General features: G+C 55.2%; 1 protein-coding gene across 2 annotated transcripts; it reads right to left on the reverse strand.

Annotated features, from left to right (window-relative positions):
• Positions 1 to 47: 47 nt before the first annotated feature.
• On the reverse strand, positions 48 to 21,791 carry SLC12A4 (solute carrier family 12 member 4). Of its 2 annotated transcripts, XM_046682274.1 has the most exons (24): positions 21,618 to 21,791; positions 16,657 to 16,751; positions 15,092 to 15,223; positions 11,512 to 11,658; positions 11,371 to 11,425; positions 9,414 to 9,544; positions 7,881 to 8,122; positions 7,523 to 7,737; positions 6,820 to 6,984; positions 6,642 to 6,740; positions 6,289 to 6,346; positions 5,749 to 5,923; positions 5,211 to 5,329; positions 3,611 to 3,709; positions 3,299 to 3,418; positions 3,043 to 3,147; positions 2,612 to 2,780; positions 2,118 to 2,313; positions 1,835 to 2,004; positions 1,614 to 1,745; positions 1,427 to 1,534; positions 1,045 to 1,232; positions 793 to 926; positions 48 to 616 (listed from the first exon to the last, which is right to left on the reverse strand). In XM_046682274.1, exons 1-24 carry the CDS (start codon positions 21,730 to 21,732, stop codon positions 525 to 527), a joined length of 3,261 nt encoding a protein of 1,086 aa, XP_046538230.1. In that variant the 5' UTR covers positions 21,733 to 21,791; the 3' UTR covers positions 48 to 524. The 2 variants fall into 2 exon arrangements, with proteins under 2 accessions (XP_046538230.1, XP_046538231.1); XM_046682275.1 differs by lacking the exons at positions 5,211 to 5,329; positions 5,749 to 5,923.
• Between the last annotated feature and the right edge of the window lie 589 nt (positions 21,792 to 22,380).

Here is a 22,380-nt window from a genome sequence, read left to right on the forward strand (position 1 = left end):
CCTTTTTCCCTTGGCACCCGGAGAAACAGAGCCAGGGGAGCAGGAGGCCCAGAAGTACACAATGTTTTATTGAAAAAGTCAGGCCTCAGCTGGCTGGCTCCATTCAGCTGGGCTTGGTGGGGGTCCCTGCCCACAGTAGCCTAAGCCAGGTCTTCTTGCAAGCATGCTGGGCCAGACCCCCTCCCTTTTGCCCCTCCCCTTCTCTCTGCTGGTGACATCTGAACAATAAATATGCAATAAATAGCGCTCCTGGGCTGGCTGCTTTCAAACTCCACATCAGCCCCCACCAGTCTTATCCAGCTAGGGCAGGCCGCCTGGGGTGCTGGATGGGAAAGTCCCCAAACCTCTCAGGGTCCTGCGGGACCTCGGATCCATCTCCACTGCCAGGCCCAGGCCCAATCTCCAAGGAGACCTAGCAAAGCTGGGTCCAGGGCAGGGCCAGGCAAAGCAGGGCTGATGGGTGGGTGCCGCGAGGGGGCCTTTACCCTGGACACATCCACTCTAGTCCACAAGTCTGTACTGGTTCAGGAGTAGATGGTGATGACTTCACGGCCACCGCCACGCACCAACAGCACCCGCTCGAGGCCCTCGGTCAGCACCTCCAGGAATTCCATGTCTGTAGGACATCAGGTCAAGGAGGCAGCACCAGGACCCAGGGCACCCAGGGAAGTTTGGCCCATCAATGAGAACTGGGGAAACCTGGCACCCCCCAGGGCACCCAGGAGAGGAGCTCCTGGCCCAACCTCACATGCTGTCCACCTCCCTACTGCCTGTCTCTCTAAAAAGGGATACAGTTCTCATCACCCTCGCTGTTCTTGGGTGGACCAGGCATGTTCAGTAGGACCAGGCGGGCGTCGTGGGAGCGTGTGACAATGACTTCATTGAGCTTCACAGCGGTGTGCATGCGCCGCACATTGGATTGGTCCCTGCAGATAATGAAGCTGATCATGGGCCCCATCCCTGGCATCCACAGAGCTTGTCTACCCCGATCCCACCTCCACCCCCAGACACTGACATGGCTGTGTCTCTTTTTGCTGTACTCACGGCTTAATATGCACCAGCTCCCGGAAGTTGTCAGGGGCGTGGCTGGGGTTCCAGGGCTCAGCTGCCATGTACTTGTCCCGTGTCCATGTCATCTGGATCTTGTCAGCCCCAGCTGCAGACTCATCCTCCTCGTCCGAGTACAGGCTCTCCAGCCGAAGGGCTGAGTGCCGATCCTTGACTAGCTGGGCCTGAGGACAACCAGAGCCCTCAATGCCATGGGAGAAGGTGGGGCCTGGCTGGCCCAACATGATCACCTGACCTCAGGGAAATGGCACTGACTTGAGTGGAGCTGGAGTGAGTCATTCCAACACCCCCACTCATGGTGTCTCCAAAGGCCTGCCCCTGCCTCCTGCCCCTGCCCTGAACCAAGAAGGCCACTGACTTCTCGCTCCCGCTCAGTCTTGGTCAGCCTCATCTGCCGCAGCATCTGGGACCGCTGCTCCATCATCAGTGTCCGCTCGTAGGTATATGCAGAGATGTCACTATTATGCTAGGGAGAGGATGGGCCATGAGGACTAGGCTGTGTGGAGCAGGGCCTCCACAGGGCCACACCAGGGTGGGTGGCTCACCATCTCTACCACTTCCACCTCTGCCTCAAGGCGTAGGTGGTACAGAAACACAGCTAGATCTTTCTTCATCTGGATGCTGTTGTCGTCCATCTGGGCCACCGTGAAGATCCGCATCCGGCACTTCCTCCAAACCTGTAGCAATGGAGCAGGTGGGTGGTTCCGTCACACCCATCTCTCCAAGGGACCAGTTCCTCTCACCCAGGCCCACCTGCCTGGCCCACCTTGTGCTGGCGCAGCAGGAAGGGCAAAAGCATGAGCATGCCACCATCATGTACAATCCACCACACGTCGATGTGGCCCTCCAGGTAGCGCTCATGGTTGCTCGGGTAGAAGGCAATGTTCTTGGGCACAAGCAGGGCCAGGTGGGCGGCTGTGGTGCAGCGCACGGTGTCTGGGGAGGAAGGGTACTACTGACTGCCAGCCTGTGGTCCTCTGTCCTCTGTCCTCACTTAACCCCTGACACCTGTCCCACGTGACTGAGCCCAGGCCCTGACCCTTACGCACCGATAAAGGTCTTCCAGGCACGTGGGTCTTCACTCTGTCGCCAGCCATAGGGCCAGCCCAGCACCACGGAGTTATGCCTCATGCCGCCCAGGCCGCAAGACTGGATAAGGTGGGCCAGCCCCTCACGCACCTTGCTGGCTACCACCACCTGGCAGAAGCCTTTCACTTTCTCAATCTCCATCATGTTCTTGATTGTCTATGGGGAACACACTAGGGTCAGAAGGCAAGGCCATCAGTGTCCTCTCTGCTGGGCTCCCTCCCAAGGCCCCTAGGGCACAGAAGTACTTGGGGATGGGGGAGGAAATGGGGACAAGCTGCCCACCCAGAGGCCATGTTTCCAAGATGGGACAGTCATACCCCCCCCCCCCCCCCTTGCTCTAGCTCTCAGGTGGCAGCAGTGCTACCCATCTGGCTGGCCAGGATTGGTCCCCTCCCCTATGTGTCACTCCAGACACCTTTAGTCCGGCTCAGCTCCCTGCCCCTGCAGCATGCACCTGCTCAGCGGCCTGGGCCTCGCCATAGCTCTCCAAGAAGCTGCCTTGGATGACAGAACCAACGATGGTCAGGCCCTTGCCGGCCTTAAGCTGAGAGGCAAAGGTGAGGAGCCGTGGGTACTTCACGTGAAGGTCCTCGTCTAGCTTCAGCAGCACCAGCAGCTGAGGCCTGCGGTGGCCGGATGGGGAGGCAGCCTGAGACCAGGGCCAGAGGTTTCCAGGGAGCCCCTCTTCTTCTCCCTTCTCGGCTCACAGGCCCCGCAGGTTTAGGTAGCAGGGATCAAGGACTCAACATGCAGGAGGGTGCCCCTGGCAACCCTAGGACAAGGAATGTGGACTGGGGAGGGGGAGCCAGCACCTCTTGACCCTCCCACCCTCAGAGCACCCCCTGAGAACCCAGAGTGGCCTTGCTAGTCTGGGTGTGAACTCACCGCCAGTTCTTGGTGTGTGGAGGCCCCTCCTCTAGCCGCAATAGTGCATAGCGGGCAGCGCTCAGGGACAGGCCTCGGATCCCGTCACCCCACTCCTTCTCAGCCCTGCAGAGGCCAAAGCTGGTGAGTGCCTAGATTCTGTCCATGTATATGTGAGATGGCACCCATGGTGGCTAGAAAAAGATGGTTCAGTTCCCCTCAACCCAACATACGGACCACCCCACTTGCCCCGACCAGACAGCAGCCCCTCACTCACCCTTGGTACTCAATGTACTTGTAGATCATGCCCGCGATGAGCATGGCGACCAGGGCGTAGTACCAGGAGGAGACAAACATAAGGGCCAGGCAGAGGCTCATGCCCAGGAAGGACAATGCCCTGGGCCAGAGAGTGGGAAAGGGAATCAGGGCAAGACCAGTAGGGCCCCAGGCCAAGCCCCCCAATGCCCCAATCTCTCACCAATACCAACTGCTGCCCAGGAAACTCAAACCCCATTCAGAATGGGGCTCCTGGCTTCCCCAATAGCTCTTGTGTCAGATGACTTGGCTCAGGGGTCTAGCTGGCACTTACCAGTGATAGTACTTGAACCGGGGTCGCCAGTTGGGGGTCCTCAGGAGTGTCTGCACAGCACAGGCCAGGTTCACAAACAGGTAACACATCAGAAAGAACCTGCAGCACAGGGAGTACATGGTACAGAGCAGCCTACTTGGCAGCCAGGTACTTGATGTCCCCACCCCTCCTCAGGCTGGGCCTTGACTAGGAACTGGGACATGTCATGGCAATGCTGTGCATGGGGTCAGCCAGGTCTTCTCAGCCTCCCAGCACCCACTCCCACAGCCTGAGGCAGATGAGACTCCTGCAGAGGTGTCCTCAGAGCCAGGTCTGAGAGGATGGGCAAGTGTTTGCAGGCAGAGGAGGTGGGAGTGGGCTGCAGGCAGGGGGAGCAGTGAGTGTAGAGCTGTGGAAGTGGATGGTGCTGAGGAGTACTCAGTGTCTGGAGATGGCGGGTGGCAGATGGATGAGGAACTGTCATGAATGTGGGGAGGGGTAGGCAGGGAGAAGATGACAAGGGCCATTTTGAATATACTGAATTAGAGACACTTGAGGGACACTACAGTGGGTGTGGGAGACTGGGACATGGGTGAGGCCTGCTGCGTGAACCCTCCAAGGAAGACAGCAGAGGAGCAGAGGGCTAAGGCAAGGGGGCACCAACCTCCACCCTCAGTTGGCGCGAGAGAAAGGCAGACAAGAAGGTAAGGGGACTTACCAGAGAGGGCCTGGCAGGGGGCAGGGACTCTCATGAGAGGGCAGTGGTCAGTCCCATCAGGACTGCCAGGAACAGCCACATGACAAAAACTAAGAAATGTCCTCTGGCTTGGGCAGTGAGGGGTCACTACCCAAGACGACTGTCGCAAGAACAGTTTCAGGTGTGTGCTTATGTGGGTAGAGATGGGCAGTAGCAGAAGGAGGTTGTGTTGAGGGGGACAAGAGAGCACTGACTCCAGCAGGCCTGGCTGTGGCTGGAGCGAGGAGGCTGCTTCAGGGGGAAGGAGAGCCTGTCAGGCCTACAGGCTGAGTGGGGCAGTGAAGGGTAGTCCCGTCATAACCGAACAAACAAGAGGGAGCATCAGCAGTGGAGTAAGATGTGTGAGGAGAGATGGAGTGGACCCCAGCACTGGCAGAGGTGAACACAGCAACCACGAGAGCTCTGCCTCAGGGACCCCCAGAAATTGCCACGTGCCGAGCACCCCCTGTAGGGCACTGGTAGACTCAAATGCCCAGCTGATCCCAGAACTCTAAAAGCAAACAACTTTGAAAACAGATGGACAGGCAGTGGTGGCTTCATCAAGGCAGCAGGGACAGGGTGCTTGCCCTCTCTAGGAATGGAGGGCTGTTGGCTGCCTGCTCTGGGAGTCGCCCACAGAGGGGTGTGGGACCTGTGCTCTCTTTAAAACCTCTGTGTAAGTGCCAGGCTTGCTCCTGAATGCAGAGGTAGGCTGCGCTCTCCCAGGCAAACATTGCCCCATACAGCCAGACATGTCTCACAGTTGTGCTCTCAACATCAGACAGGGTCACAGGGAGGTGCTGGGGCCCCCAGCTGAGGGGTACCAATGGTGCAAGGAGCCTCTCCCAAGACTGTCCCCATGCCCCACCCTGGCCCCCAGCTCACATGGATAGAATGGGGGCCACCATGTCAAGGGAGGCAATGAGGATGCCCAGCTCAGCGATAAGTGCCGTCAGGAGGAGTGCCCACGTTGGTTCACCATTTGCCTTCCCATGACCAAACACCTGCGTGGACCAGGGTCAGTGAGGTCAGCAAGGGAACAAGCAGGTCCCATCACCCCCATTCCACACCTTGGGCCACAAGCTACAGCCTGGCCTCCATCACCCTCAAGCACCTCCTCTGGGGCTCAGGCCACACCCATGCCTATCCCAATAGGTACCACAAGTTTCCCTGGCCCCCACTTCTCCAGACCTCTCTGCTTTGGATGAGCCATAGATAAGCCATGAAGATTCTGGGCCCAAGCAGCTCTGCCAACAACACATCAGGGCCAGGGTAGCTCTCAGCAACTCCCCATGGATGGTTACATGGCCCTAGGGTCACTATGGGCGCCAAAAGGGTGTAATGCATTATCCCCTACTTCTCTCTCCCAACCACTGTGGGGGCCAGGAGCACCCAGGCTGTGGGAGAACGTAGAAGGGCTCACCCGGAGGAAGGGGATAATGTTGTCTTTGGCAATGGCTTGCAACAGGCGTGGCGCCCCAGTGAGGCTCTGTAGGCCAGCACCACAAGTTGAGAAGAAGGAGCCGATGACGATGACCCAGGGCGAAGGCCAGGCCAATGTGCCCACCACCAGGTTCCTACTGACGCCGTCACCATACCTGCAGGGGCCAGGCTCAGTCCATGCTCCATGCAAGGAGTCCCCCCAAATCCTGGGTGGGGCCACCCAGAGTGAGGGATGTCAGGGGTCAGGAAGGGTGGCTATAGTGGGCAGAGCTGTGGCCTCTTAGTGGAAAAGGCCAATCCACCAGCTCCTACCCTTCCCCCTCGGCCCAGCCTTAATCCTGATGTCACCATCCTCTCAGACTCAAAAGTCCTGGTGAGGCCTGACCCACTTAGTGACACAGACCACCACTGGCAACTAACAGCCTACGGATATGTGTGGGACCACTTGTGTCAAGGGGACTGGTGTTAGGGCAGGCAAAAGCTGAGCCGACTGCCACAGGAAGGGGCCCAGATCACTCACTTGTCTCGGAGTACCACACCCTCGATGCAGGCGCCAAAGAGAACCACACTGCTGAAGTCTGCAGCTTGTCAAGGAAAGCTAGGCCACCACTGCTACTGCTGTCCCCACTCATTCCCATACAGGACCCACACGTCTCTTGCCCTAGCCTTAGCCAGCAGACTCAGCTGGGACACCTATAGCTGAGGGTTTCCTATTGTGCACACATCTTTTGAGTGAGTGCATGTGTGTGAGGAGGTAAGGTATATAAGCATGCATGCATGTGTGGTGTGTCTGTGCATGCCAGCCAGTGACCTATACGCAGGTAAGTGCCTTCTTTTCCCCTCCCCACCTGCCCCAGGCCTGAGAAAGGATACACACAAGGGAAGTTGTAACGATGGCCAGAATGGTCCCCACCGGAATGGACTTCTGGGCATCACGGAGGTCCCCGGAACGGTTTGAGCCAGCCATAATGCCTCCAAAAACAGACAAGACTCCTTCAGGGGCTCCTCAGGAGTCGGGGCAGGGCTGGGTGGGTGGGCAAGAGAGGCTTACCTGTTACAGAAGGGAAGAAGATGCCCACCAGCACGGTGAAGGATGTGGCGATGTCAGCCATCACATACAGGGACAGGCTCTCCTTCAGGCCAAGGGCATCTGTGGAGGGCAGCCCGTGCTTCTCCACGACCTCACCCTTCTCCAGGTAGGCGCTCCACAGGTTTTCTGCGGGGGCAGCAGCATCACCACTGCAGCCCCACTTACTTCCCAGGGGCAGTTTGGGGCAGTCTAGCCAGAGCCTGCAGATCTAAGAGGCTCTGGGGGCTTCAGGGGTGGCTTCAGCCACAGGACTGCTCTGGCCACAGGGAAGAAGCTGCCTGGCTAGAAGTGTGACAGGCAAAGGTGGCTGAACCAGCCAGAGCCCCACCAATGCCTGCCTCTTAGACAGAGGCCCTTTAATTGCTCCTGTGAGAACAATCCCAGGCAGGGTCAGGGGCTGGTGGCTGGGGAGAGAGGGGCTGCCAGAACTTTCTAGGGGCTGCTGCAGGTCTGGGACACTGGCCAGATCAGCTCCATTCACCCAAAACTTAGCTGCCAGGAGCCAGGCTGAGAGGATACTGCTGGGCTGGGAAGGCAGCCAGAACTGCCTTCCATTCCTGAGCTGGCCACACAAGGACAGCTCTGTGCTCCACTCTCTATGCTCATTTCCTGCCTCCTGCTCAGCCTGTGGGTCAGGAGCAGGAGGACGGGAGGGAGGACGCACCCTGGAGCACGCCGGCAGCTGCACCAGGGATGCCAGGGATCTCGGTCACATTGTTGAGCAGGAAGTAGGGGTCACAGGAGTCAGTGGTGAGGTTGGGGCTGTGGCAGAAGAGGGTCCATAGCTGGGTGGCCACTGTCTCATTGTCTACCATGGCTGTCTTGGCACAGACGTCAAACTGGTCCCGGGACAGGGTCCTGTTGCCCAGCATGCATACCCTGTGGGCAGAAGCATCAGCACCTGCTTAGCTGAAGGCCCCAACCTGTTCTCACCCAGCAGCCTTGGGAACTCAGGGCATCAAAGGCCATCTACTTGGGAGGGATGTTAGTGCAATGCCTGGATGTATCCCTGGATTACTTACGGAAACACAGGAGGGTCAAAAATAGACTTGATGCCACCAGCGTAGATGGAGAGGATGGAGATGATCACACAGGCCAGGAAGAGCGAGGCAAATTTGTTTACATACTTGACACCAACAAACACCACCAGTGTCATGAAGGTCAGAAAAATGGTCCCATACACCCGCATATTGTTCAAGGTGGCACTCGATGTGTCGTGAGTGCCTGTTGGGTAAAAAATGGCGGCCGGTGGGGCAATGTAGGTCTGAAACAAGAAGACCGATAAGGAAGCTTCAATCTTCCTATTTGAAGAGTGAATCCTGTCATTTTGGTTGTATTTTTAAAAGAGTATCCAGAAAAACCCAGTCACAAAAGACCACATATTGTATGGGTACATTTATATGATGTCCAGAATAGGCAAATCTGATTAAATCTGATTAAAGACAGAAAGCAGATCAATTGCTGCTTAGGGCTGGGGAGAATGGAGTGACCACTAATGAGTATGCGATCTCTTCTCAGGGTGATGAAAATGTTCTAAAATTGATTGTGGTGATGGTTGTACAACTCTGTGAATATAAAGCATATGTTGTATACTTTAAATGAGCAGTGAATTGTATGATATGTGAATTATATCTTAATAAAGCTGTTATTTAAAAAAAAAAAGACACAAGAGCCAACCCAAATACCTAAATAGCCAAAATGGAACAGTTTGAGCAACAGATAAATAATGATACTATTGAATTGCGACCCAAAGAATAAAATAAACATCAGGAAGTCCATTCTGATATAAATACATGGTTGAATAAATAAATAAATGGGGAAAAGGACAAATTTTCCATACAGAAGAAATCCAAACAAAAACTGTAAGAATGTAAGAAATAGAAAAACAAACAAAAGACCCAGAAGATCCAGGAATGGGGTTCACACTACAGGCAGAGGATCTGGAGGCAGTTCCTCTAAAAATCTCCTACTGTCTGGATCCCCAGGGGTAGGCACTTGTTATCCTGTGCTCCCCACTGTCCCTCCACCTCTTCTCCTACTGCCTGGGGCAGTTCAGTGGGGAGTGAAAGCTGAGTCAGAGCACACATGGGGCTCACGGAGGAGGCATTGACCTCCAGATAGGGTCCTTTGGCTGCTCACCCTGATACAGGGACACGGAGAAGCTGGCTCTAAAGGGTACTGGCACAGAGTCCTGGGGGAGACAGAACTGGCCAGAGCCCACATAAGTCCAGGAGGCAGGCTCTGCGTCACCACCAAGATCCATCACTGAGCTAAATGCAATAGTTCCCAGACCACCTGCCATGGCTGAAATGGTCCCTGGGTGGATGGAACATCCAGGGCCAAGGTGAAGGCAGCAAGGGCCCTTCCCTGATTGGCCCAAACTAGGAATTGAAGGGGAGACTGGCTTGAGCAAAGACCTTTCTTTCTCGAGGAGGCCTCCCATATTATAACCCCCAGACCCTGGCCAGAGGTGAGGAGAGCACGAGCAGCCTGGGCCTATGCGAAAGGGACTGTTTGCACAAGACCAGAGTTGGCCAGGGATTAGCCTAACTCACCAGCAAGATCTCAATGGCCCCCAGGATGTACATGGCCGCTGCAAATGTTGTTCCCAGATAGAAGCACAGGCCCACAGCACCTCCAAATTCTGGTCCCAGTGAGCGGGAGATCATGAAATAGGAGCCCCCAGCTACAACAGAGAAAGTACACACAGGTCAAGGCTGGTTCTTCTTCAAGGGGTCTCCTCCATGAGAACCCCTCACAACCACCCAGAGGGACAGGGATTGCTTTTCCCATTTACAGATGAGCAGATGGGTAGGGAGACTTGCCCAAGGCTGCATTATTAGTCAGTGACCAGGCTGGGGTTGGACCCCATTCCCATCTGCCTGCAATGCCCAGCACGGGGCCAGTGAAATGGCTGCTTTTCTGGGGCAGCTCTAGGTCTGCAGCAGTGCCTAAGTGGCCCACTGTCTCCCAACTCCCTGCACTCAGGCCAGTCCCCACAGCCTCTACTGTCTAGGTGCATCCTATCTCAGCATGCCTCACCCCTCCTGACCAGGGTAAGGACTGTATCTGGTCCGGTTTTTTGTCCCTGGAGCCCAGCACAGGGCCTGCCACCAGGTGAGTATCCATGGTTGACCCTCCTGTCCTGAGTCTGTGCTTCCATTAGAGTCTAACACCCCTGGCAAGACTGACGGAGTCAACACTGGGCCCCAGGGCCAGCAAGGGTGCAGGGGACAAGAGTGATCCCATGTTGCTGGTTGAATCTGCTCCTGATAAAACTTCTCTGCTGAAAAATCTGGAACAAGGATCAATAAACTTTAACATGGCTAATCCTTTTCATGCTGTAACCCCACCTCTAGGATCCTCTCCTAAGAGAACTGCCAGGGGTGTGAACAGAGATCCATGTGCAAGGCTGTTCATGACAACACTGTTTACAATAGTGAAAAAGCAGAACCCAAGAGTAGGAGAATAATCACATAAATCAAGTAATATCCTATCAATCCTGTTTAAAAAACAAATATACTGTTCAAAACATTTGGGAAATACACACACACACATACACATACAGTTTGGGGAAAAAAATATGTCAATACTTTACAAGACCCTAAGACCATATGCCAAAAGGCTAAGAGTTATAAACCCAAGTTGGTAGGGTTATGGGTACTTTCAATATTCCCCTTTACATTTTTCTGCACTTTCAAATCCTCTTATGGCAAAGATATATTACCTTTTTTTCCCCTATTACTTTTATACTAATAAAGCTGTTATTTAAAAAAAAAAAAAGGGCTGGTCCAGTGATGCAGCAGTTAAGTGTGCACGTTCCGCTTCGGCAGCCTGGGGGTTGCCGGTTTGGATGCCACGTGTGGACATGACACCGCTTGGCAAGCCACACTGTGGTAGGCGTCCCACACAGAAAGTAGAGGAAGATGGGTACAGATGTTAGCTCAGGGCCAGTCTTCCTCAGCAAAAAGAAGAGGATTGGCAGCAGTTAACTCAGGGCTAGTCTTCCTCAAAAAAAAAATAAATAAATAAAATAAATAAATAAATAAAAGGATCCAGACACAGGAGCCAACCTGAATAGCTAAATAGCTAAACTGAAACAGTTTGAACAACAAAATAAATAATGATAGTACTAGATTTTGATCCAAGGAATAAAATAAATATCCAGGAGTCCATACTGATATAAATACATAGTTGAATAAATAAATAAATGGGGTCTCTGAATCCTTGGCTTGGGCTACGAGGTATGCCCCATCACCTTCTTTGTCAGCTCTAGGCCCCCTTTTTAAAAATTACTTTTACACTAAAGCAAACAAAACACAAAACACAAGAGCAATCCCAAACTCTGTCAAATAAGGATGCTCCTAAGTGATGGCACTGTCAGGGAGTCAGGAACTAGGACCCCATCAGAGAACGGCTTGGTTAGGGGTGGCCGTGAGAGTTACCGGTCATGTCAAGGTGGATTCCGGGCCCAGTCCCCCCATCAGGCCTGTGGTGGCGCTACTCACCCACCTGGAACCACGCCATTGGTGGCGATGGCGCTCATGGAGATGGCCGTCAGCAGGGTCTGTGGGAAGGAAGGCCTGGGTGAGCAGCTCAGCTGGGCAGGCTCTGTGGGGCAACCATGGCCCCTGCCCCAGCTAGGATACTCACACAGCAGCAGCAGATGAGCACAATGAGGAGGGCCTGCAGCACACCAGCCGTGCCCACCATCCAGGTCAGCCGCAGGAAGAGGATAACCCCGAAGATATTCTGCAGGCAGGGCAGGTACACTCCCATGAGGGTGCCCATGCTGGGCGCCTATGGAGCAGAAGGGGGTGGGGGGCACAGAGCATCAGAGGGGCCCAGATGCACCATGGAAGGCCAGCCCCTAGTCACACAGCAGTCCCCGACCCCCAGGGTGTTCTGCCAGAGAACAGGATGGAGAGGGGCATCCTGAATGGAGTCCTGGGGAGCACACAGGGTAGGGTGACAGCTAGGATATCTATGTTGACTTTCATATGTGAAGATGGTTTGGGACTGAGAAGGTATAAAACCTGATTCTTTTCAAAACCCCATGTGTGAGATTTTAAGCCTCACCTCACCCTCAAGGTACTGCCCCCTTCCTTTCTTTTCTTTCATTAAACTTCTAGAAAGAGAGGTCTGTCTCTGATCCCCACCTTCTCACCCAGCAGTCCCCATGTCACCCAAGCCAGAGTCCAAGAAGTTGTTCCTGGCCCTCCCTCTCTCCAACCCCCAACTCCAGTCCAGGTGGACACTGAGTCCTGTCCAGTCTGCCTCTCAAGCTGCCATGGGATCAGCCTGCCTTGCCTCAGCCTTAGTCCCTTGAAAATGGGGCACTACACCTGGGGCACCTGGATGGTGTCCTCCTGTGCCCCTCAACCTCTCCACTCTCTAGCCCATTCTGCTGCCAGAGCAGGTCTCTGAAAACCAAATTCAGTGTCATTATTCCTGCTGAGAATGCTTTGCATTGTCTATCCTGTAATCCACAGTGTGGGCCAGACTCCTTGGCTTGGGCCACCAGGTGTGCCCTATAACCTTCATTGTCAGCCCTAGCCCCTGATGACATCGGTTCCTCAGAGCCTCTGAGCCAGTGCATGTGCTGGGCTCTGCCTGGGCAGGTCAGCCCCACCTTACTGCCTGACAAACTCTTCTTCAGTTAAATCTGCAGGAGGCTTAACTGTTGCCTCTTCCAGGAAGTTCCCCCAAGTTGCCTTAGGTGGAGTTGGTACTTTCTCTTACATCCCCTCAGCATCTGATATACCCTTCCATCACAGTGGTCCCTTCAGGTCATGGTAACTGTTCCCTCGAATGTCTCATGACTACCCTGGGGTAGACTCGGCTTGTTCACTGTTCTATCACCATCAAGCACTGCAGGTACCCAAAAGGTGCTCCTGAGCCCAGAGAGTGTTGCCTTGGAAGGCCCCTGGGATAACCTGTTGGGAAAATCCTGCATAGAGAGTAGAGCTTCAGGCTGAAGGGAAGATGAGGAAGGTCTGATGGGCATATCCAGACAAGATTTCTCAACACTCAAAGGGCAGAGCAGGGGCCAGCCAGGAGGCGGGCAGAGGCGGAAGCACAGAGGCAGGGCTGGCGCCTTCTTGAAGAACTAAGCTCCCATGAGTGCAGCCCAGGGTAGTGGGGCACTACCACCAGCGCCCCAGCAAATCTTCTGAAGGGTCCAGGCCTGGGGCAGGTTCTGTGTACAGCCTACGGGACCTCAGAAAGCCTGGAAGGGCCCAAGTAAGAATGAATGGTCCTTTAACTGTCCTGCACAGCATAGGTGACAGATATACCTCATCTGGCTCTGTCTGAGCCTTACTCAGAGGCCCTGGACCACCCATTGGATAGTGGCAGCTCCCAGCCCCACCTCCACTTTAGGCTGAGTCACTCTTAAAAAAGGGCAGTGTGGGAAAGGGTAGGGCCGGAAATGCTTTCTGCATCCCCAAATAACCTTTGGCAGCCTCAGAAGGTCACCAGGCTGGAGCCAGAGCAGCTGCTATGGAGAGGTTTGGGTCTTGGCGTGGTGTGGTTGGAGGCCTGCCCTTCCTGCTTTAAACCTTCTTTTTCTGAGGCCCCTGTTCAGACCCGCTCTGGCTGAGGACCACAGCTCAGTGTTCCCAGCTCCGTAGCTTTCTGGCAATTCACTATGGACTTGACCAGGCTCTTCCTTCCTCCATGGAAAAGCCATTGGAGCCAGGATACTCAGCCATTCTCTCATATCCTTACTCTAGGGCCAGGTGAGCTGGGCAGGTAAGCTGAGGCTGGACCCCAGCATCCTCACTAGCTCCTCATAAGGCCAAGGGACCATGGCCCTTCACCAACCCAAGCTTCCTTCCGACACTCTTGTTGAGATGTGCACTAGCCTTTCTTAGGGACCTTCTTACTCCCAGCCACCAGCTCCCTGGACTTGGCCCAAAGGGACAGGGAGGACACTCTTACCCAAGGATCCTATCACCCACCACAGGCAACACTCTCAGAGGCTGAGACCCCCACTGCAGGGCTGAATAGGGATCGCCAGAGATAGTCAGGGTTCTCTGTTATCTGCAGTGCAGAAAATGTCAGCAAAATCACAACCAGCAGGATAGGGTGGGGGTCAGGTCTGTGTGACCTCAAGATCTCAGCTGCCCTCTCTAAAGTGTGGGCTGGTTTGCGACCTGGAGGGGCAAGGTAAGAGGTGTACACAGCCTGATCTACCCTCTTTCCTTGGCCCACCCCAGCAGGGCCCAAATCTCACAAGCAGGTCTGAGGCTGGGGTCCCAGCTTATCCCAACCAAGAGCTCCTTCTGCCTGTGCTGACCTCCAGCAAGAGTACTACAGCCAGTGCCAGACCCAAGCTCCTTCCAAATCACAGCTGCTTCCCAAACCTCAGGGAGTCAGTAGGTGGAGAGGGAGGACTCTTTTCTTCCAAACAGAAAATGTAGAAGAAACCCCTCCCCTCAGTTAAACTAAGCTCCGTCACACAGGGGAGCTGAGCAAAGATGTGCAAAGTCATCTAAAGAGAGAGGAAAGCTGAAGGGCCAGAGGCCTGGACAGCAACCAGAGATGGGACCAGGAAAGGAAGAGGGAAGCCCCAAGAGGCAGTGTAATGCTCCTATCACGTCCCCACCCTGGCACTCAAAGAACCCATGGGCCACTGGAGGAGTTTGCCAGTGGAGCCAACACAGTGAGAGGCAGAAGGGTTTGGTCACTTGCTCTAGGTCACACAGCCCTAAGGGACAACCTGGTTCTTGGTTCCAATGGTAACATCCTTATCCATCTTGATGAGATGCCAGTGATCAGGCATTATACATAGTCACATATCTCACAGTAAATCCACAAATCTGTCTCCCAGTGTTATCCATTGATCTAATCTAGCTAAGTCATAGTAGGCAAGTTAACATCCCTGACACTCAGTTTCCTCATCTGTAAAATGGGGGTGATAACAGCACCTACCTCACAGCTTTGTTGTGAACATGACCCACCATTTAGCGTGGTACTCCCCACACAGAGAGGGCTGAGTAAAGGCAGCTGTCACTTTGTCATTTCTGAGGGCCTCTCTGGCCCTCTACCCCCTCTAGCCTTCTGTCCCCCTGAGGGGCTCCTCCTTGGCCCACTCCTCAAAGCCTCTTTGAGCCCAATGCTCTCAATGCCCATCCTTCAATGTTCACCACCATCTGGGGAAATTGCCAGTTCCATGGTATGGAGTCTGTCTTCCCAGGAGTGGCCCCTCTGCTACCCCTGACCAGCTTACCTTGGCTACTCTTCGGCGGGTGCCCTCCCCACTTTCAGCCTCCTCATGCTCCTTGGCACCCTGTGTGAGGTTGGTGTAGCTGACGAGCTTGCCCAGAAGAGATGATACCTTTGGGCGGATGTCCAGCTCTTCCTGTAAACAGAGCCACAGGGCAATCTGGCAAGGGGCCCGGCTGGTGCCAGGCTACCTGTGTGTAGCCAGCAGCCTGGCCTCTGGCCCCTTGCCAAGCCCTGAAGCAGGCCTGGACCTGATCCCAGCTTTTTTTTTGCCTGGGGAAGCCCAAATCCTCCAACTGAGCAGGTGTGGGCACCACACCCCAGCACACAGCACTCAAAGGCTTAGCCCAGCGGCTGCTTCTCCCTGCCCCACCTTGGCTACAATCACTACTAGTCCATTTGTGAAAACTACCTGCCTCAGGGGAGAGGGCAGGGCACACAGCTGGCAGACAAGTGAATGGTATACTTCATCATGCCTGTTCTGGCTGGCTACCTCCCAGCTATGAGTGGGTCTCTGGGACTTATCTGCTTTCAACTCTCCCACAAAAAAAGCCACCAGTTACCTCAGGGAACCAAAGAAGTCAAAAGAAGAATATTTGGAACAAGTGGTCTCTCGTATCTGCCTAAACCCTGATCCTCCTGAGTGGTCTTCCCCACTGCCACAGGCTCTGTGAATAACCCACCTCAATTCCCAAGGTGGGATCCTGGCCCCTGAGCCCATCCTCAGGTGGAGCCAAGTCAAGGCCTTTGCTGCAGAAACTTGCTGCTTTCTCGCGTCAGGAGGCCTCCCAGGGCTCAGGTTCTCCAACCTCCACCCGAGTCTAGGCTTTCCCTGCCCCTGCGGCCTCCCCAGCACTGTGCCTCAACCTGCCTCTTGCCCACATTTAGTCTTTTCCTGTCCCTCAGCTCCTTTCTGATCCTATACACAAGGAGAAGCTGGTTTGGAGTCACAAGTGAAGATGCAGGTCTTTGGGGGCATGTGGAGATTGAGGAGCCCACAAGACTTGCATGGGGCAGCTGAACGTGTGGGTCAGAGTTTAGGGTCCTAAACCATGCCTTAAATCCAACTTCTGAGCTTGAGTCTGAAAAGGATAAAGTTCAAGTTCAGAGGCACAAAATTGGTAATGTTTCCACAGAGGTGTCCACTGAGGCTGCAGATGTGGAGAGAAGGGCTAGATCCACAGAGAAGGACCAGGCCTCAGAGAAATAGAGAGAAGAGTTCACAGGAGAGAGAAATCATGGACTGGGAGAAGTCCTAGGAGTAGAGGGAAGACAGGAAATCGTGAGGGGTGGTCACCTTGCTGAGGGGCTGCATGTAAGTCAAAGTCAATACCCCATGGGATGGGGTTGTGACTGCCTCTGGGAAATCAGTTTCAGTTCAAAGGGCCAAGGGAACTGCAGCCTGGCTGCCAAGGGAGTGAGATAGACAAGCGGAGACTGGAGGAGGAGCCGAGACACAAGGAGGCACAACTGTCCAGGCTGCCTGCTTAGCTAAGACTTGGGTCCTGACAGGCCCCTGCCCGCCCACCTGCCTGCCACACCTGCAGCCCAGAATGGCTCCGCAGCTACCTCAAATAGTGCCAGGTTCCTGTCATAGTAGTCACTTCCTCTGGAAGCCTCCACAGGACAAAGGAAAGGACTGTTCTCTTTGTGGTTGCCATGTCCTGTGGAGAGAGAGGGACAGAATCCCAGTCAGGGGCTGCATCCTGAACCCCTAGCCTGGACCCCTGCCCAGCAGGCCAGCCCACAAAACATCATCTCTCTGGAGCACTTTGGGGGCCAGTGTTACCAGGCTGGGCCTCAGTTTCCCCATCATACCCTGCCAGCTTCCTTGAAGGGCCAGAATTGGCCGAGTGGCCAGTGACCAAAACCCAGCACACCATTTCCTTTTGCAGAAGACACCCGTGCGAAGGCCCCAGACACCCTAGCTCACCCACGTGTTAACACCAAGGGGCGGAGCCAGCCAGGAGGGGCGTGGACCGGCCCTGGAGCACCTTCAGACCCCCCCCCCCCACTCTCCCATTTTCCCGGCCCATCTGGAATACCCAGTGTGCTGGGCGCCTGAGGCTCCGTGTCCTCTGGGCCCTCCCGGGTGCTCCCCTCCAGATAGACAAAGCCACACAGGGCACCTTCTGCCGTCATGGCTAGCACGCGGCAGCTACCCCACCATGCACCGCGCGGGGGCGTCCTGGAGGGCAGCCCGAGGCATGCTGGGAGGGTGGGCAAGCAAGACTGTCCAGAGGGCGGAAGTGGGTCAAGGAGCCCGTAAGGGTCGTCTTCGAGAGTAGGGGCGGTTAGGTGTTGCTGTCAGGAGCCGCTTGTTGGCCTCTCTGCTCCAGATCCCAGCCGCCTACCCCCCAGGCTGGTGAAACAGTGCTTCAGCCTCCAACGAAACCTTGCAGAAAGGAGCTAGATGCACTTTTTTTTATAAGCCTGCCTTAATTCTCAAAGCTTGGCTGCTTTTTCTGGCCACCCAGCATTCATACTCTTTCCCCTTTTCCAAACTTTGTTTCTTGTGCGTCTCAGTGGGTGACATTCCCAACTTTCCATCAAACAGGCAGAAGACCCCAAGTAGTAGTCCTTTTCTAGTCACTGTTTTTTCCCCTCCAGGCAGTCTGGCAGCTGTGGCAGTGGCTGGAGGCCTCACAGCAAATGGGAAGCTGACATCTTGGTTCAAAGAAGCCACATTGGTGTTGGATGGCAATGATTGTGGCAGCAGTGCTGGCCCGGGGTCCAGTGATGGAGGTGGCAACATAAGTGTGTCATCATCTCACCAGGCTAGTAGAATATTCCAGCCATGCACTGGCTGTGTTTGGGTTTTGTGAGAGCTACCTGCCAACCTTCTCTGGCTAAATAGGCCACAATTCATTTCTTTTGTTTGCCGCTAAGAATGCTGAATGATCCATCCTCCATCTGAAATATCCTCTTGCCGTCGGTATAAGACTTGCCTTCTCTGAGCCAACAATCACTCAGCAGGTCCTGCACTGTGGATTCTTTATTACTCAAGGAAACTGACAGGTAAAGCGTGCTGATGACAATTCCTGGGAAAAAGTCGGCTCTTCCTTCCCACAGCATCTGAAAGCGGTACACTGCCGCATCTAGAAACTTGGACTAGCTAAGAGAGCCAAGCAATTCAGTCCCACAAGCCACACAACTGTGTGTAGGTCAGTGCCAACAGTATAGTGTACAAAGGTAGCAGGTCAAGCCAGCCCACTGAGCCATGTTAAAGCCTCATGAGGTCATGTAGCTCCTCAGATACCTGTGACATTTGCCATGCCCTTGATGCCCATGTTTAGGATCGGGATAAAGAGCAACAAGAGAAATCTGAAAACCGCACATTACATTGCTGGCCCTTCAGTAAGAAGCCTCCGAAAAGTACTCTTGGATTTTTGTGACAAAAGAATGTCTCTCCTGAATAAGTCTGATGCTTCAATTTGTCAGAAAATGGCAGCTATAGAGCTGATCTTATTTCCTTTTCTGCCTTGGCTGCCAGTAATCTCCAAGCTAAATTTATAGTCATCATCTGCCTCAACTCAGAATCCTTGCCCCTTCCTCTGCATGGTTTTGATGTTTCTGACAGTAACAGTCATTTTTGGAGGCTATTTTTGTTGCATTATCTCTTCTGATTCTTTTGTGGAAGTAGGTTGGAAATAAATTATTCTAAGCTTATGCACTGCAGCCTGCCCCACCATTGTTGCCTTGTCTCTCTGAGGAGACCACTAGTATCCACAAAATGTAGAGCTGAGCACACAGCAGTTCCCCCAAAATGCCTGTGGATGGTCCTCCAAGACCTCGTTCATCCCTTGTCCCTTTAGCCATGATTCCAGGGCCCTTCCAAGGGTTGCTCTAGTCCTCACAGCAACATTCCAGTAGATATCACTTACTCCTTTTTAGTAACAAGGAAAGTAAGGCTCAAGAGAGATTCAGAGGCAAGGTTATCTAGTGAGAAGGCCCAAACCTGGGTCCTAGGATCCACCAGAGCCAGGTGGGAGCCGAGCTACAGGTTCCCCACTCCTACTGTGAGCCCCAGTCCATCCCAGGGTGCAGTACAAGCCTTTAACTCGAGAAAAGTGTCTGGAGTTTGCGATTTGGCCAGGGTGTGCATACCCAAGGCTCTTGGTGCTCAGATGGCTGGCAGCCTGGCTTGGATTCCTGACCCTCTCTCTGTGTGACCCAGGGCAACCTGCTTACCCTCTCTGTGTTGCCTTGGTTCCTCTTCTATGAAGTCGATAGCAATACCTACTCTTCCAGTTGCCCAGGTGCCCCAGAAAAGGGACAATCTGGCATCAAACACCCAGCAGGTACTCCTTGGAGTTCCCCAAACCCTCTTTCAAGGACAGCTCCCATGGGATTGTGGGAATGTGGGGGGTCTAAGCAGTTCTTGGATGTCTGTACTGCCCTCAGCTATTTCAAAAATCCCAGGGCAGGTCTGGGCATGCCTGCCAGGCCAAAGCTGCTCAGATACCACCTGAGACACCCAGTGAACTGGAGCATGGCCTAGTCCTGGGGCCTGCCTTGAGGTACACATATATGTGTATTCCTCCCAGCAGCTGTGAACACACCAGCTGCAGGTGGGTATCCAGGTGACACTCCTGATCCCTGTACTCACAGGCATCTGCCTGGGGTACCCCTCTAGAACCTCCCCAGCCCCTCTACACAGGTCACAGTGGACTTGATGAGCAGGCCCATCTATGCCCCTTGGAGCAGAGGTGTGGGCCTTCAGAGATTCAGGGACCTGGCTGGGGGTGCCCCACGAGGTAGACCTGAGGCTCACTTTTTTTGTGCCCCCTGACCCTTTGCAGTCCCCACCAAGAAGAATCATAATCACTCACCAGGGCACAGAGTGTCCCCCATACCGCAGGCGCAGCCAAGGTCTGGCTGAAAAGAAGTGAGAGGAGGAGGAGGGAGGATGGTGGGAGGAGCTGGCCCAGACTGGAGGGACCTGGCAAGACTTAGCCAATGTGGCTCCAGGTCTCTCCAGTCACCCTGTGAGAGGCCAAGGCGGGGCCAGGGCCTGGGCTCAGCTCTGCCTGCTCACTCACTGGTCCAGACTGATCCTGGGGATGCAGCCCAGACCAGCCTCTGGGAAGAGAGAGCCTCCCAGGGCTAACAGGGGAGCAAGGATGCTGGCTCTTGCTCTGACCACTAGAACAAGGCTAGGGGCAGGTGAGGGCATTGGGTGGGGATTGGGGTGTGTGCACACACACGACTGTCAAGTCTAAAACCTCCACAATGTCCAGAATCCATACCACTGTCTTGTGACATCTGTCCACACAGTCAGGTGACACATATAGCCAATCACCCACATCAGGCATTGATCACCTCAGTCATGTCACCATCACAGACAGACCATACAGGTCAAGATCACACCACCTGACACATGCCACTAACATACATGTTCCCTGCATATCTCCATCCTGGTCAGTCACAGACACAGGCATTTGTCATCAGACATATCACCATCCTCATCATTGACAACCCTGCAGGAAACAGTGGCCATGAGAATGTGCTACCCTGACCCCACCTTCACCCTGTGATACCCATAGCTACACACTTGCACAAGCACAATTACACATGCATATGCCACTACACATACAGACACATGTTCTCAGCAGGGTTCACACTCCAAGAGTGGGCCCTGGACAGTCCCTTGGAATCTCCTGGAGCAGGAGGTGGAGAAAGGCGAATAAGGAAAGGCAGCCACCTGGGAGAAGGGAGGAAGGGCTTACCCTCATGCCCAGCCCTAACACCTAGATTGAGTTAGGGAGCTGGATTTGAATCCCCTGGGGCAAGTTATATAACTGTTCCATGCCTCAGTTCACTCCTTCCTAAGTGTGAGTAACAGGACCTATCCCATGGGGGAAATGGGGAGGATTAAATGAGTGAGCCCGTGTAAAGCGCCTAGACAATCCTAGTTCCGCATGAGCGCTCCACAGATGCCCACTGTACCAACAGATCTAAGCTGGGAGCAACACAAGGGCACTCACAGGCAGTTCCCCATACACCCCCTCAGGCAGACACACCCTTCTCTCCTGCCGGTCAGTGGAGGGAGGCACATGGACGGGGGAGGGGAGGGGCGACAGGGGAGTCTCAGTGGCAGAGACGCCGATGCGCAAATGGGTAGGCGAGGAGAGAAGGGGCTGAGAGCAGTTTACAGAAGGTGAAGGGGCTGGGGTCCGGGCTGCGGCTGTGCTCCCAGCCCGGAGAGGCCAGAGGTGGGGGCTCGGCGCAGTTTAAGCGCCGGGCGGCCCCGCTGGCCTGGCCTCCTCCGTCAGCCACGTCTGCAGCCCCCGCCCGCCGCCCGCAAGGGAGGAGCTGGGGCGGGGAGAGCGGCCCGACCGCGGGCGCCTGGGGCCCGGGGAAATCCTGTCTGCGCGCGCGGAGCGAGGGATTAGTGGCGGCTGGGCAGACTAAGAAAAGTTGGGCCGGCATCGACGTGTGCGCGCACGATCCGGGTGCCTGTGTGAGCGCGGGCCCCGCGTGGCCGGCTCCCCCGTCCCCGCCAAGGGCCCCTCCGGGCGCGCCCTCACCGTCCGAGTCCTCCCGCTCGGCGCGCTCTCCGTAGTCCACCCAACTGAGCCCCTCGAGGTTGTCATAGTCGCCGCGCCGCGGCCCGTCCACCGGCACCACGGTGAAGTGAGGCATCGCGCGCGCTCGGCCCCGCCGCCCCGGCCGTCTGTCCCGCTGTCCCCGCCGCCCCGGGTCGGCGCGCCCCGCCCGCTCGCATTCCTCCCCGCTGCGCTCACTTCCTCCGCCCGCCCCCCGGGCCGCCCCTCGGGGGCGGGGAGCAGGAGGGGCTGGGGCCGGCTCCTCCCCGAGGGGGCCCTGGCTGAGTGAAGCCCCCAGGGCCGGAGGACTACTAGCGACTCCACGCCCTGGGGAGTGCCCGATTCCTGTGTGAACTTGGGTGAGGGGCTGCCCTCTCTGAGCCTCAGCGGCGGTACTTGTAAAATGGGAAAATGCTCTTCCATCTCTTGGGGCTACCTGAGGGCTCCGTGAGATGGGGCGCGGGGTGCGCTGGCTCTGCGCTCTGTGCCTAGTAAGCGCTCAGCGACATTTCTGTTACTCAGGGACGGGGAATGGTAGGGAGGACCGGTCCAGGATCGCAGAAGCCATCCCAGTCCTGCCCAGGGCCTCTCAGCATTCCTGGGTATCCCCTCCCCATTTCCATCATCTCTGTCTCTCACCTCTCCACCGCGTCCCTGGAAACTGAACCCCCATAAAAGTCCCGTCCCTTCCCCGCGGCCCCTTACTGCAGTCTCTCCCTGTTGGAGGCGGCTAGGGATTCCTGCC

The sequence above is a fragment of the Equus quagga genome, chromosome 13 (genome assembly GCF_021613505.1).
Source record: "Equus quagga isolate Etosha38 chromosome 13, UCLA_HA_Equagga_1.0, whole genome shotgun sequence".
Lineage (NCBI taxonomy): Eukaryota > Metazoa > Chordata > Mammalia > Perissodactyla > Equidae > Equus > Equus quagga.

Bases quoted from the DNA above. Each gene is read 5' to 3' on its own strand.
- SLC12A4 (XM_046682274.1), bottom strand. From the start codon at position 21,732: ATGCCTCACTTCACCGTGGTGCCGGTGGACGGGCCGCGGCGCGGCGAC. The intron at 3,710-5,210 runs GTGAGCTGGGGG...CCTGTGCTGCAG, and splicing joins GTGGCCCCCATTCTATCCAT to GTTCTTTCTGATGTGTTACC. The intron at 617-792 runs GTATCCCTTTTT...GATGTCCTACAG, and splicing joins CAGCGAGGGTGATGAGAACT to ACATGGAATTCCTGGAGGTG.